Source organism: Oncorhynchus mykiss, chromosome 10 (genome assembly GCF_057628025.1).
Source record: "Oncorhynchus mykiss isolate SJ-2025 chromosome 10, ASM5762802v1, whole genome shotgun sequence".
Lineage (NCBI taxonomy): Eukaryota > Metazoa > Chordata > Actinopteri > Salmoniformes > Salmonidae > Oncorhynchus > Oncorhynchus mykiss.
Window position 1 is genome coordinate 36,345,720 of NC_143031.1, and position 16,198 is coordinate 36,361,917.

At 40.7% G+C, this 16,198-nt stretch overlaps 1 protein-coding gene across 2 annotated transcripts in view; it reads left to right on the forward strand.

The window, feature by feature from the left end:
• LOC110533099 (cGMP-dependent 3',5'-cyclic phosphodiesterase) overlaps positions 1–16,198 on the forward strand; it is a 41,360-nt gene that overhangs the window by 16,697 nt on the left and 8,465 nt on the right. For both annotated transcript variants that reach the window (XM_036990171.2, XM_090186508.1), the window contains exons 2-18: positions 8,561–8,650; positions 9,944–10,035; positions 10,785–10,894; positions 11,341–11,396; positions 11,489–11,548; positions 11,669–11,822; positions 13,535–13,587; positions 13,694–13,768; positions 13,863–13,904; positions 14,008–14,076; positions 14,214–14,344; positions 14,479–14,590; positions 14,774–14,813; positions 14,891–14,954; positions 15,043–15,124; positions 15,272–15,446; positions 15,579–15,691. In XM_036990171.2, coding sequence (XP_036846066.1) covers positions 8,561–8,650; positions 9,944–10,035; positions 10,785–10,894; positions 11,341–11,396; positions 11,489–11,548; positions 11,669–11,822; positions 13,535–13,587; positions 13,694–13,768; positions 13,863–13,904; positions 14,008–14,076; positions 14,214–14,344; positions 14,479–14,590; positions 14,774–14,813; positions 14,891–14,954; positions 15,043–15,124; positions 15,272–15,446; positions 15,579–15,691 — 1,518 coding nt within the window. The remainder of the gene's footprint in view (positions 1–8,560; positions 8,651–9,943; positions 10,036–10,784; positions 10,895–11,340; positions 11,397–11,488; positions 11,549–11,668; positions 11,823–13,534; positions 13,588–13,693; positions 13,769–13,862; positions 13,905–14,007; positions 14,077–14,213; positions 14,345–14,478; positions 14,591–14,773; positions 14,814–14,890; positions 14,955–15,042; positions 15,125–15,271; positions 15,447–15,578; positions 15,692–16,198) is intronic.

Sequence of the window (16,198 nt, forward strand, 5' to 3'; positions counted from 1 at the left end):
CCTGTGACGATAACCACTTAACATTGTGTGTTAGCATGCTAGCTCCTATTCCGTGATGAAATGTTGCTAGCTTCTTGTCTTTGTATGTATCTGGCTAATTTCAGTGCTTAGTATGTTACGAGATTGTATTATTTTAATTACATTGTATGTATACATAGTTGTGTGTACTGGGTTTCAGTAATTGTATGCACATGTTCCTGTCATTAGAATTGTAATTCTTTCTGCAAGTCATTTTATCCTTGCTAGCTAAGCTAGGCCCTATTCCTTGTTAGCTCGGGACGGTAAGTTCACGGATTCATGCTATTCATTGGTGTATTTCTAAATCATTATTTGTATGCCTTTGTGTTTGCTTGATGTGAATGGATGCAGAACATGTTGTGATACATATTTTCTCTTTTTTGTATTGCAGTTTTACTATCATCCTTACTAAAGAACCCAAATGGTATTCCTGCCTCCTGGATCTTCATTATTATTAGAGTTGTTAGCTATCTGTCGATTTGTGGAGGAGACACACACATTACTTTCCAGTAATATACCCTCCATTTGCAACCCTACTCTGGTTTCTAGGATTAAGGATGATCACTGTGTATGATGAAGTTGTTTCTCCAGACTTGTTTGTAATTTAGACTAAGGCAAGTGAAGGTTTCCTGTGTGGCAAGTATGTTTGTACCACCAAGGTTGCACCTTAATTGGGGAGGACAGGCTCATAGTAATGGCTCGAACGGAATTAATGGAATGGTATCGAACACATCAAAAACATAGTTTCCATGTGTTTGCTACCATTCCATCCACTCCATTCCAGACATTATTATGAGCCTTCCTCCCCTCAGCAGCCTCCTGTGGTGTGTATGTATGTGTGGAAGATTTAAATGAATTATCACTTAACTATAAATGTTAATCATTCTTGGTGTTCCATATTCTTCTGGCCCAGAGAGCTGATAAAAGTCCAAGTTTATGAACTTCAATAAATGATCATGCATTATAAAACAGGGACCTTCTCCAGGTGCATTCCCCATGCGTGTGAACATTAAAGTGTTGTTGATATTACTAAAAACACAGCTATAAAACAATATTAAAACCAGCTTCCATTTTAATTGTGCAAAATTATGAAGGCACGGATAAAGCCACGTTCTTTGATAATGCAATGAAAAGGAAAATACAGCCACAACAGAAATTATTTGTCACACTTGTCATAGTGAGGAGACCAAAGCGCAGCGTGATGTGAATACATACTTTTAATGTAAGATGAAATAACACGAAGTACACGAAACAAACAAAATAACAAACCGACCGTGACCGCTATCAACACTGAGTGCAAAACATGCAACATCCATTAGACATAGATAATCACCCATGAAATACTCAAGGAATATGGCTGCCTAAATATGGTTCCCAATCAGAGACAACGATAAACAGCCGCCTCTAATTGAGAACCAATCTAGGCAACCATAGACATACAAAACCCCTAGACTGGTAACAACCCCATAAACATACAAAAACGTATAATCACCCATGTCACACCCTGACCTAACCAAAATAATAAAGAAAACTAAGGTCAGGGCGTGTTAGCAAAAAAGTTAGTTAGCAAAAAATACAAATAATACAAATACTGAGCTATATGGTATGCTCAAACAAAATTATATTATACTAATAGAAAAGTAAAAAAATTAAATCTAAAAAAGATGTGTCCAAATTATTGGCTCCCCTGTTTTCAATACTTTGTGCATCCTCCCCTTGGGAGGATAGCGGCACTTAGCCTTTTTCCATAATGTTTTATGAGATTGAAGAACACATTGGGAGGGATCTTAGACCATTCATACATAGTCTTTCCAGATCCTTGATATGCTTCATTCTGCGCTTACAGACTGCCCCTTGCAATTCAAATCACAGGTTTTCAACGGGGTTCAAGTCTGGAGACTGAGATGGCTATTGCATGTTGATTTTGTGGTTCCATGGTGAATTTTGATGTGTGCTTGAGGTCATTGTCTTGCTAGAAAATCCACTTGTGACCAAGTTTCAGCCTCCTGATAGAGGCAACCAGGTTTTTGACTAAAATGTCCTGGTACTTGGTAGAGTTCATGATGCCGTTAACCTTAACAAGAGAAAAACAGCCCCATGATATCAAGGATCCACCACCATATTGTACAGTAGATATGAGATCATTTTCTTATATGCATCCTTCTTCACACCACTGGTGTGTGTGGCCAAAGAGCTTTATTTTTGTCTCATCTGACCATAGCACCCGGTTGTAATCCAAGTGCCAGCGCCATTTAGCAAACTCCAGAGGAGTGTCCTATGAAGCGGGTTTAAGGAATTAGCAAGGTAATTTTGGTCAACTCTGAGTTCAACTCGGAACCAGTGTTACGAAAGTGGCTCACCTGAGCCGAGGACCAATGAAATCAGATTCCCTCCCTCTTGCAAAGATTGCATCATCATCCCCATGGGGGAGGCAGGTAGCCTAGTGGTTAGAGCGTTGGGCCAGTAACCAAAAGGTTGGTGGATCGACTCCCCAAGATGACAAGGTAAAAACCTGTTGTTCTGCCCCTGAGGCAGTAAACCCACTGTTCCTAGGCCGTCATTGTAAATAAGAATTTGTTCTTATCTGACTTGCCTAGATAAGTAAATAAAACAAATATTTGAGGAAGACTATTGATTAAATATTTTATTAACCAAATGTTTTTTGTGTGTAAAAAAATAGTAATGTTAAAATATATCACATTACACATTTAGTCATGACAGAATGCATTTTAAACTTCAAATAATGTAACACTTTTGTATGACATAATAAATATAACCTAGCGATAGGCCTGGGGAAAAAAGGTGCTTGAGCATTGATAAGCACATGAAAGAAAACTAAAGATGGCATTAACGATGAGAAATAAAATAGACTGCATTAACGATGAGTAATAAAATAAAGACGGCATAATGATGAGTAATAAACTAAAGACTGCATAACGATGAGTAATAAAATAAAGACGGCATAAATGATGAGTAATAAAATAAAGACGGCATAACGATGAGTAATAAAATAAAGACGGCATAACGATGAGTAATAAAATAAAGACGGCATTAATGATGAGTAATAAAATAAAGATGGCATAACGATGAGTAATAAACTAAAGACGGCATTAATGATGAGTAATAAAATAAAGACGGCATAACGATGAGTAATAAAATAAAGACGGCATTAATGATGAGTAATAAAATAAAGACGGCATAAATGATGAGTAATAAAATAAAGACGGCATAACGATGAGTAATAAAATAAAGACGGCATAATGATGAGTAATAAAATAAAGACGACATAACGATGAGTAATAAAATAAAGACGGCATAACGATGAGTAATAAAATAAAGACGGCACTTCTAAAAGCCTCTTTCACACCATAGCCTACTGAATTTGCAAGATAAAACTTGTCTTTCATTTTGAATTCGGCACAAATGTGGCACTGACTAGCCCATGAATTAATGCTTCAGCATTGTCTCAATGAAGAGTTTGGCATTCAACTAGCCATGTGCGACATGCACACGCAGTTACAAGCCTGCAGGCGGACTAGCAATATACACCGTCATAGTACGAATAAAGCTTCAAATGGAATAGACGCTAACCCTGAGTAGATCTAGCTTGCTTCGTAGGATACCGCTCTGGTGACTGCATTTGTTGGTTGTTCTCAATAAAGTCAATATAAAGGCTCAGGTGCTGGAGGTACATTCGCAGAGCAGCTGGCTGGTGTGATTACAAATATATTCAATCTCTCCCTATCCCAGTCTGTTGTCCCCATATGCTTCAAGATGGCCACCATTGTCCCTATACCAAAAAAGCAAAGGTAATTTAACTAAATTACGTAGCACTCACTTCTGCCATCATGAAGTGCTTTGAGAGACATGGATCATATCACCTCTATCTTACCTGCCACCCTAGACCCACTTCAATTTGCTTACCGCCCCAATAGATCCACAGACGATGCAATCGCCACCACACTGCACACTGCCCTGTCCCATCTGAACAAGAGGCATACCTATGTAAGAATGCTGTTCATTGACTATAGCTCAGCATTCAACAACATAGTACGCTCCAAGCTCATCATTAAGCTTGAGGCCCTGGGTCTGAACCCTGCCCTGTGCAATTGGGTCCTGGACTTCCTGACAGGTCGCCCCCAGGTGGTAAAGGTAGGGAACAACACCTCTTCGCTGATCCTCAACACTGGGGCCCCACAAGGGTACGTGCTCAGCCCCCTCCTGTACTCCCTGATCACCCATGAGTGCATGGCCAAGCACGCCTCCAACTCAATCATCAATTTTGCAGACGACACAACAGTAAAAGGCTTGATTACCAACTACGATGAGACAGCCTACAGGGAGGAGGTGAGGGCTCTGGGAGTGTGGTGCCAGGAAAATAACCTCTCACTCAACGTCAACAAAACTAAGGAGATGATCATGGACTTCAGGAAACAGCAGAGGGGGCACCCCACTATCCACATCGATGGAACTGCAGTGGAGAAGGTGGAAATCTTCAAGTTCCTCGGCGTACACATCAACGACATCCTGAAATGGTCCACCCACACAGACACCACCCGATGCCATAGGAAGGCCAAAAAGATCATCAAGGACATCAACCACCCGAACCACTGCCTGTTCACCCCTCTATCATCCAGAAGGCAAGGTCAGTACAGGTGCATCAAAGCTGGGATCGAGAGTCTGAAAAACAGCTTCTATCTCAAGGCCGTCAGACTGCTAAACAGCCATCACTAGTACATCAGAGGCGGCTGCCTATAGATATAGATTAGGAATCACTAGACACTTTTAGAAATGGATCACTAGCCACTATAATACTGTTCCGTATCTAGCATGACTCATCTCATATGCATAAACTGCACTCTACACTATTCTACGGTATCTTGGTCACTTTTAAATTGTGTTTACATATTGCATCCCCCATTTCATATGTATATACTCTATTGTATTCTATACTACTGTCACGAATCCCGCCGAAGGTGGTTCCTCTTCCTGTTCTGGCGGCGCTCGGCGGTCGTCGTCGCCGGTCTACTAGCTGCCACCGATCCCCTTTTCTGTTTCAGTTAGTTTTGTCTGATGTGTTACACCTGTTTCTTGTTTGGGTTTTGATTTGGGCTATTTAAACCAGGTATGCCCGCCTGCTTTTGTGCGGGCTTGTTTTTCTGTTCATGTGGTGTGTATTCTCGTGGACTATTTTCTCCGTACTGTTTGGTCCTGCTTTTGGGCTGGTTTAAGTGATGCGCCTTAGTGTTTGGCGTTACCGTTACTTGTTGTTCTGGATTAAAATATCACGATTGAACTACCTCTGCTCTCTGCGCCTTACTTCTCCACCCACTACTCCTAGAAGCCGTGACAACTACACCACTGACTGTTAAACAGCCATCTCCAGCACATCAGAGGCTGCTGCCTATAGACATAGATTAGGAATCACTGACCACTTTAAGGAAATGAAACACGAGCCACTTTAATAATGTCTCCGTATCTTGCATTACTCATCTCATACGTATTCTATACTATGCCACTGTATCTTAGTTCAATGCCACTCTGACATATATGTGTATATATTCTTAATCCATTCCTTACTTAGATTTACGTGTATTTTGGGTATATGTTGTGAAACTGTTAGATATTAGTTGTTAGATGTTACTGCATTGTCGGAGCTAGAAGCACAAGCATTTCGCTACACCCGCAATAACATCTGCTAAACGCGTGTATGTGACCAATAATTTAGATTTGATTTTGACACGATTTCTTCCAAGGCCTCAGCTATGAAATCCCGAAGACCACAAAAAAGGTTCAGCTGCATTCACAATGATTCCTATTTACTTCCACTTCTTCTCCACTTGTGCTGTACAGATTATGAACACTGCAATAAATAATACAAAGTTCACTTTTTTAACATGTAGCATTTCACTATCCCTCGGTTCACTGGTCTTGGAGACTCTACTACCATTGCTTCTTCCCCGCCACTCGTTCCTTCCAATCTTCTCACCGTCTCCAGATAGGAGACACACTGGACACTCCTTACCCTCGCCACCTCATTCTCACTCACCCTAACAAGACACCCCAGGAATTTAGGCACATGTTCACCTCCACAGTTGCAGCATTTCCCTTCATCTGGCATACAATATTCTTCCCTTGACACATGACCAAATCGTTTACATTTATGACACTGAAGGACCTTGTGCACAAAAGCTCTTACAGGGTAAGAGCATTTTATAAGCATTTTGCTACACTCACAATACCATCTGCTAACCATGTGTATGTGACCAATAAAATGTGATTTGATTTGGTATCTCATGAATCTAACTTTATGTGAGAAGAAAGATACTCTTCATCAAAGAACAGTAGCATGGATGAAATGAATTTATTTTCTCCGTCCACCATACAGGCCAGTCGACGTGCACCAACCACTCCATCAATGTTTTCAGTTACATCCTCAGCCTTTACTTATTGCACCACCCCAGAAATAACACCCTTGATAGGCGCACTGCTACAAAAAAATCTATACAGGAAACATTCCACTCCAATATCTTTTTGAGTCTTAAAACACACTTCTTCTGCTCCGCAGACACACCAAAAATCTAAATAAGAACACTTCTTGTGACTCTCACTGACTCCATACTTTCCTCCAACACATTCCAGATTTTCCTGGAGACGATAAACGGATTTCCTAAGTAGCATTGATCCAAAACCCTGACTCCGACTAAAAACGAGTCTAGTGGTTTCCTATTTTCCAACATAGCTTAACTTCTCGTTTCTCTTTTCTTCACCAATGGGTCCCACTCATTCTCACTTTCTGTACTATTAGCTTCATGGGTCACTAGCAGTTTCAAACAAAACCTCAGTTTCCTCCATCTTCCGTCACGTTCCCCCAGGCAAATGTACCACTGTTCCAGTGGTTTTAAATTTCTTAATTTGATCACTCTGTTGTGCGGAGAATTTTCCTGTGCAACAGGAAATGCAAAATGTAGTGTATTCAAGGTTTAAAAAGACTTGATTTGCCGTAACGAAAAATGTATCAACCCCTACAAAAAATGTCCATTAATTATAATCAACATAATAATTGACATTTCCTGTTGATGCAGGATAATTTTCCTGCTGTAGCAAACTGGCTCAAATTAAGATCCTACATTTGTAATTGGTGCCCTAATAGTGGTAAGCAGTATTTGGTTTATCAGTTGTTTTTTTGTACCCATTGCCTGATTTATAAAAGTCAACAAATGACAAATGAATTGATATGCTTTATCTCGTTTTTGTACCCCAGTGAAACAGGAAGCCATACAAGGCCACAATAGAGATATCAATTTAAAAACAAAGAATGTTAATGCAGATTCAATTTTGTTTATTTATTTATAAGAATCTTTAGGGGTGCCAAAGATTTTGGCACGTATCTTTTTTAGATGTTTTAATTATTTCTCTCTAATACAATTGAGTTAGTATAAAATTATGTAATTTCAATTTTTTTTAGCTTACAATATACACTGAGTATACAAAGAATTAGAACAGCCTCAATTGGTTGGGGGTATGGACTCTACAAGGTGTTTCGAAAGCATTCCACAGGGATGCTGGCCCATGTTGACTCAAATGCTTGGCTGAATGTCGTTTGAGTGGTGGACCATTTTTGATACACATGGGAAACTGTTGAGCGTGAAAAGCCTATCAACTTTGCAGTTCTTGACACAAACCGGTGCGCCTGGCACATACTACCATACCCCGTTCAAAAGCAGCTACTTTTTTGTCTTGCCCATTCACCCTCTGAATGGCACACACACACAATCCATGTCTCAGTTGTCTCAAGGCTTAAAAATCCTCTTTTAACCCGTCTCCTCCCCTTCATCTACACTAAATGACATCAATAAGGGATCATAACCTTCACCTCTGGATTCACCTGGTCAGTCTATGTCATGGAAAGAGCATGTGTTCTTAATGTTTTGTACACTCAGTGTAGTTCAGTATCTGTACTATTTATTTTATATAGTATTTTTTGTTAATCTTTATCAAGCGATCCAATAATTTTGGTTATGACTGTAACTTACTGTCATTTGGGGGGCAGGTAGCCTATCGGTTAAGAGTGTTGGGTCAGTAACTGAAAGGTCTCTGGTTAAAATCCCCTAGCCGACTAGGTGAAAAACCTGTCGATGTGCCCTTGAGCAAGGCACTTAACCCTAATTGCTCCTGTAAGTCGCTTTGGATACGAGTTTCTGTTAAAAGACAAAAATGTCTATTCTGACTTACAGTTTTTGGAGGCTGAGTGTTTGGTTGCCAGTCACAGTTTGACAGTTAGAGAATTGACCCGGCTACATCCTTTGAGATATATCCTAATATTTAGCATTGATTGCTGTAATAGTGAGTGTGTTGTATGTGTCACCGGTCGGTCTGGCTGTACTCTACAGTGCATGTGTCTCCAGTGAATATGAGCTACTGGAGAGGCAGCTCTGTGTGAGTAACATCCAGAGCCCATTCCTGCTCCTTCTCCTCTGTGTATCTTTGCATCAAAGTCACCATGATATAAATGATTATTTCCCTTTACTTTATTTCCCAGGATGAATTGCTCCGACTGGCCTCAGTCACAGACTCCTCTTCCCTGCGGGATGCCATCAGAAAGGCTCTCCAGGCTGTCCTTTCTGAAGTGGTGTGTTTCTACTGTCTCCGTCATGATTTATATCTAAAGTCTGTCTCCATCCTACTCACCAACATACTGTATTCTCCCTTGGGTAGAGCTTACAGAGAAACAGGAAACCAAGTGAATGACACAAAACAGGCCAAATACCATCCACTTGTACAGTTGACCAAGTAATGAAGAAAATGTCAGAAATATTCCAACCATATTTTCTCCTGCTTGGTCTTAAAGCATACATACACTCCCCTCCATATGTATTTTGGCTCTATACACCAGCATTTTGGAATTTAGATCAAATGTTTATATCAGACAACAGTACATAATGTCACCTTTATTTCAGGGTATGTTCATATATCTGTTTCACTGTTTAGAAAGGAACTCACTTTATGTACAGTATCTACTCCCCCCGTGTCATAAGTATTTGGAAAAAATAGCTTACAGAGTATTAAAGTAGTCAAAACTTTAGTATTTAGTCCCATATTCCTTGCCCACAATGACTACATCAAGCTTGTGACTACAAACTTGTTGGATGCATTTGCTGTTTGTTTTGGATTATGTTTTGCCCAATAGGAACTGAATGGTGAATGATGACTGGAGTCCTTTTCTTTCTAAGTGAGTAGATGAGATGTTTCTGAACACTAAATTAATCATGATAATGCCATGATTAAGAAGAATTAAGAATGAACAGTGAATAATGATGAGTGAGAATGTTACATGCTAACCTCTCACCATTGCCACTAACAGGGTAGGTTAGCATTTTATATCATACCCCCAAGACATGCTAACCTCTCACCATTAACACTAACAGGGTAGGTTAGCATTTTATATCATACCCCCAAGATTCTTACTCACAATAAAAGTGACTACAAAATGACACAAGACATTATTCCTCATTCAGTTCCTATTGGGCAAAACGTAATCAAAAATGCAACCAAAACAAACCACAAATGCTTCCAACAAGTTTGTAGAGCCACAAGCTTGATGTAGTCATTGAATGTTAGGAATATTGGACTAAATACAAACTTTTGACTAAACGTAATACACTATAAGTGAATTTGTCCAAATAATTGTAGACTTGCTGAAATGGGGGCACTAGAAACAGAAAGTGCTTTCACAACAGATATGTATGAAAATACCCTCAAACAAAATCTGACATTCTTTACTGTCGTCTAATATTAAACATTATATCTTGAATGAGAATACCAGAGTTTTTAGCTTTACTGTCCAAAAATACATATGGAGGGGAGTGCATGTGGTTTTTAATCCCCTCATTAACAGGCTGCCTTCCCCCCCTCTCTCTTATAGGACAGTGTATACGTCTATCTATTAGATGCAGAGACAGGATGCTTGTGGTGTGAAGAACCACCTCATGAGCTACAGAAGGAGGGGAAACTCAGGTAATAGGCTGATGTGGTGCCCAGTTGACCTGTACTTCAGACAGTCATAGTTTAGTCTTCATTTTCCCTCAAGTGACATTGTTTGTAATGTAATATATCAGCCAAATGCATTGTGTCTTTTTATAAAGACTACCTGTCATTTATGACATACAAGCAATATTCTATAATATAGGAAATATCTCTAATAATATGTTATATTATCTAGATGGCTTTGGTTGTTACCTAACTGGCTAAAAGTGAATTAGCTAGCTAGCTTACCAATTGACCCAGATTGCCAGCCAACTTTTGGTATACTAATTTGGCAGACAATATTGGAAGAACATTTTAGGTGCTCAACTTTTGGCGGACAACTTTTGGTATGCGATGCAATGATATTGACCACATTTGGTGGGCAATTTTTGGCGCTCAACTTTCAGGGGACAATCCAATGCAATGACATTGACCAAAAGGACCATCGTCAAAATAACTTTAGCTGAAGTTAATTAACTAGGCAAGCTGGCTCCCATGTCTCAATCCCAGCAATGTGTCATGTTTTTGGAACACAGTCACAAGTTGACAAGCTAGATAAGCTATATTAGAGGTGATGATCAATGTGATGATGATTAGAGGTGATGATCAACATGATCAAGCAGTTGCTCATCAACAGATAGTTTTCTGATAGCATGACCATCTGTAGGGCATCTATAGATGGAAAATCCGGACTATCCAAATAAAGTGTGACCAATCAATAAAATATTTGTCTCTCTCAGGAATGTGGTTGTCCTGCAGAGGAGAGTACAGTGTGAGGGTCTTCCTTCCTCAGAGCTGCAGGAGCAACAGAGAGAGAGACTAACAGAACCACTGCAGCAGGACAAAAGAGGTGTGTGTTTGTTTTTGTCTATCTGTCATAATAATTTGGTGGGTGTTTATAATTGTCCTATTTCACACGTGTAAATTTAAAATATGTTTTTTGCATATTCCAAATTTACCTGAGAGACCCTCTGAGAGGGTGACCCTGGAGGAATTAGGGTTAAGTGCCTTGCTAAAGGGCACATCTACAGATTTGTTCACATTATCGGCTTGGGGATTTGAACTAGAAAGCGTTCTGTTACTGGTCCAATGCTCTAAACTCTAGGCTGCCTGCCTCCCAGTATCAGTATCTGTGTGGGTTGCAGCGTGAACAACAGCAACTCTACTCTAAACGATTTGAGAGAGTTCAAGGAGAGTTCAAAAGAGTGCACAGTCCTCCTCCAGGTTAATACGTCCCTCCTCTCCACCCTCTCATTTTCTATAATTTTCTCTCCATCTTCTCCACCTCCACCCCAGTGTTGATCATTCCAATTCTGGACCGGGACCAAGGAGTAGCTACCGCCCTCCTCTTGGTGAGCATGCTCCACTGAACCCTCTCACATCTCTGCCTTACAGTGTGAAAGATAATACTTTCTAAAACTCTGTGTCTTCTCTATTCTAAAAGGTTTGCTGTACACTGCCCACTATAGCTCAGGAACAAAGCCTTGATGTCCTGGAGAAACATGTGAGTCTGAAATGCCTTCTCCAGACCCACCGGTCCTTTCATGGGATCACATTTGGGGACAGCAAGCATGCTCTGAATGTAGCTGACATTTGCTGGTATAACTCTGATTGTCTCTCACAGGTCACCATAGCCTGTAAGAGAGTCCAGGCTTTGCAGGGCCAAAGGCTCACCCAGGGGTCAGAGGTCAACAGGACACCATTTCTCTCCCTGAACAGGAGGACAACACCTGATGTGGACTACAGTGCACTGGATCATCAGATCCTGAGGCTTTGCGGTATGATAGTGGGATTGGAGACATGCACCTGTATTTTGTTGTCTATGCAGTGGCAAGAAAAAGTATGTGAAGCCTTTGGAATTACCGGCATTTCTGCATAAATTGGTGTTCATCTAAGTCACAAAAATAGACAAACACAGTCTGCTTAAACTAATAACACACAAACAATTATACGTTTTCATGTCTTTATTGAACACACCGTGTAAACATTCAGTGTAGGGTGGACCCTCCTTCGGCAGCACTAATTTCAACCAAACCTTTTCTGTAGTTGCGGATCAGACCTGCACAACGGTCAGGAGTAATTTTGGACCATTCATCTTTACAAAACTTTTTCAGTTCAGCAATATTCTTAGGATGGTGGTGGTACCGCTCTCGAGGTCATGCCACAGCAATTTAAATCGTGTTGAGGTCAGGACTTTGACTGGGCCACTCCAGAAGGCACATTTTCTTCTGTTGAAGCCATTCTGTTGTTGATTTACTTCTGTGCTTTGGGCCATTGTCCTGTTGCATCACCCAACTTCTGTTGAACTTCAATTGGCAGATAGATAGCCTTACATTCTCCTGCAAAATGTCTTGATAAACTTGGGAATTAATTTTTCAGTTGATGATAGCAAGCTGTCCAGGCCCGAGGCAGTAAAGCAGCCCCAAACCATGTTGCTCCCTCCACCATACTTTACAGTTGGGATGAGGTTTTGATGTTGGTGTGCTGTGCCTTTCTTTCTCCACACATAGTGTTGTGTGTTCCTTCCAAACAACTCAACTTTAGTTTAATCTGTCCACAGAATATTTTGCCAGAAGCACTGTGGAACATCTAGGTGCTCTTTTCCGAACTTCAGACGTGCAGCAATGGTTTTTTTGGACAGCAGTGGATTCTTCCGTGGTGTCCTCCCATTAACACTATTCTTGTTTAGTGTTTTACATATCGTAGACTCATCAGCAGAGATGTTAGCATGTTCAAGAGATTTCTGTAAGTCTATAGCTGACATTCCAGGATTCTTCTTAACCTCATTGAGCATTCTGCACTGTGCTTTTGCAGTCATCTTTGCAGACGGCCACTCCTAGGGAGAGTAGCAACAGTGCTGAACTTTCTCCATTTATAGACAATTTGTCTTACCATGGACTGATGAACATAAAAAGCTTTCAGAGATACTTTTGTAACCCTTTCCAGATTTATGCAAGTTAATAATTATTAATCTTATGTCTTCTGAGATCTCTTTTGTTAGAGGCATGGTTCACATCAGGCAAAGCTTCTTGTGAATAGCAAACTCAAATTTTGTGGGTGTTTTTTATAGGGCAGGGCAGCTCTAACCAACATCTCCAATCTCGTCTCATTGATTGGACTCCAGGTTAGCTGACTCCTGACTCCAATTAGCTTTTGGGAAAGTTATCAGCCTAGGGATTCACATACTTTTTCCAAACTACACTGTGAATGTTTAAATGATGTATTCAATATAGACAAGAAAAATACAATCATTTGTATATTATTCGTTTAAGCACACTGTGTTTGTCTATTGTTGTGACTAAGATGAAGATCAGATCAAATATGATGACCAATTTATGCAGAAATCCAGGTAATTCCAAAGGGTTCACATACTTTTTCTTGCCAATGTAGATACATCAATGCTGAGTATTGGATAATGGTAGATAAGAATATATTATAAAATAATATAAAGTAATGACTTCATGTTGATTCTTTCACCTTCTTACTATAGGAGAGTTGTATGACCTGGATGCTGCCTCTCTCCAACTAAAAGTCATTCGTTATGTGAGTCTAGACCCAAAAATAAACTGTGAATGATCAGAGCTGGTTGATTGTTTGATTGATATACAGTGACTGTTTGACTGAATGGGTTGTATTGTTGTTTTCACAGCTGGAGGAGCAGACTCAATCATTGTGCTGCTGTTTACTTCTGGTATCAGAGGATAACCAACAGCTGTTCTGTCAGGTACACATACACACACAATATTCAAAAACAAAGCAAAAGTTGCAAAAATAAACAAACAATAACAGGTTTGTTGGATGTCTTTGTTATTCCTCAGGTAGTTGGAGACACGGTTCTGAAGGCAGAGATCAGTTTCCCAGTAAGTTACACAACACAGCCCTTCTTCCCCTCTGACATTACCACCTGTGCCCCTGCTGCTGCCCCTTACTCAGCCTGACCCTGTCTATCTGTCTGGGGTCCAGCTGACGTTTGGCCACCTTGGTCAGGCTGTGGAGAAGAGGAAGAGCACCTCCCTGCAAGACGTCAATCCAGTAAGAACACTGAAATGTTCCTGAACAGTATTGTGGTGTTTTGTAGTCTTACAGTAAGTAGTAGGTTTGGATGTGTTTGATGCTCGTGTTCTCTACATCTCTGCCCCTTTCCCTTCTTCTCTGGGCTGATACTGTAGGAGGAACACCAGCAGCTGAACAGCACTCTGGGATTTGAAGTTCTCTCTATGCTGTGTGTTCCTGTTGAGTGTCGGGCCACCACCAAGGTTGTGGCCCTCGCCTGTGCCTTCAACAAAAAAGGAGCAGACAGGTATTTATCTGTGTGTTTGCGTAAGCATGCATACTGCTGCCTGTGAGTGTATGCCTGTGTGCATGGATAGTGGCATCTGTGTGTGTCTTACTGTAAAATATTGTGTGTGTGTGTGTGTGTTTGTCATCCTTCAGACACACAGAGCTGGATGAACACATAGTGCAGCACTGTTTCCGCTACACATCCTCAGTACTGACCAGCACACTGGCCTTCCAGAAGGAACAGAGACTGAAGTATGAATGTCAGGTAAGGAGACGCTACCTGACTGCATTCATTGACCACTGAGCCAATACTGTACTGTGCTAGCCTTGCTCTGCTCAACTGACCTTTGTCCATAACAATCCCTAACCTGGTGAGAATCTTTAGCTAACCCACAAATACACGTCTGGTCTTCTCAACTGTTACCTGTGTCTGTTTGGGTTCATATAGGCACTGCTTCAGGTCGCCAAAAACCTCTTCACACATTTGGGTGAGTATCATACTTAACCTATTTTTAGTGGCACAATGTCATTTGTTATAACAACAGTTATTTATTTCTGTCTCCAGATGATGTATCAGTCCTGCTGAAAGAGATTATTGCAGAAGCCAGGAGTCTCACCAGTGCAGAAATGTAAGTACTGTATTACCATAATGCTATCACAAAGATGCTAACAAAAGCGTTAACATTGATTAATATGACCCTTCTATCTCTCCTCCAGTTGTTCTGTGTTCCTGTTGGACAGTGTCAGCCATGAACTAGTTGCCAAGGTGTTTAATGGAGGAGTGGTTATCGATGAGGAGGTGGGTCATCATCCTAAACTCACTCCCCCCAAATCTCTAATCCACAGACTTTTATCTTAGACAAAATGGTATTGTATATGACTGTTTTTCAGTCACTGTTTTTCAGTCAATTTCCATAGTGTAATGGCCTCTTTCTTGTCATCTCAGACAGAGCTGCGTATCCCTGCTGACCAGGGCATAGCAGGCCATGTGGCCACCACAGGGAAGATCCTCAACATCACAGATGCCTACTCCCACCCTCTCTTCTACCGTGCCGTGGACGACAGCACAGGCTTCAGAACACGCAACATCCTCTGCTTCCCCATAAAGGACGAACATGGAGGTCTGTCTCTCTGTCTCTCTTTTTTTCTGCCCATTTTTCTTTCTTTCTCTCTCCATTTCCCCGTCTCCATATTTCTGATCTATCTACTGATAATTGTATATCTCTCATCTATCTCTCTCTCTCTCTGTTCAGAAGTGATTGGCGTGGCTGAGCTGGTCAACAAGACGAATGGACCATGGTTCACCCGTCTGGATGAGGACTTGGCCACAGCCTTCTCCATATACTGTGGCATCAGCATCGCTCATGTGAGTGCACAGTCATCCCCTTTGCTTATCCTATTGACCTTATAACTGATTATTACCTGAAATCATGTTTTTTTTGTATAGATTAAAGGGCCATCCACACCAAGGACAATAACTATAAAGATAATTATAATAATAAATTATACATAACTTTATTTTGAGCATCCACACCAGTGGACCGCTAATCGTTCTGCAGTACACCTGTCGATCAGCTGATTAACGCATCCTACTGCACGCTGTAGGCCTTGTAATAAGGTAGTAACACAAGACCATTCAGTGCTTCAATGTACACCACCGTTCAAAAGTTTGGGGTCACTTAGAAATGTCCTTGTTATTGAATGAAAATACATTTTTTTGTCCATATCTCAAAAATATAAGATTAAGACGGGCAAAAGAACACAGACACTGGACAGAGATATGGATTTTTCTTTTCAACTCTGACTAGAAGGCCAGCATCCCGGAGTCGCCTCTTCACTGCTGACGTTGAGACTGGTGTTTTGCGGGTACTAT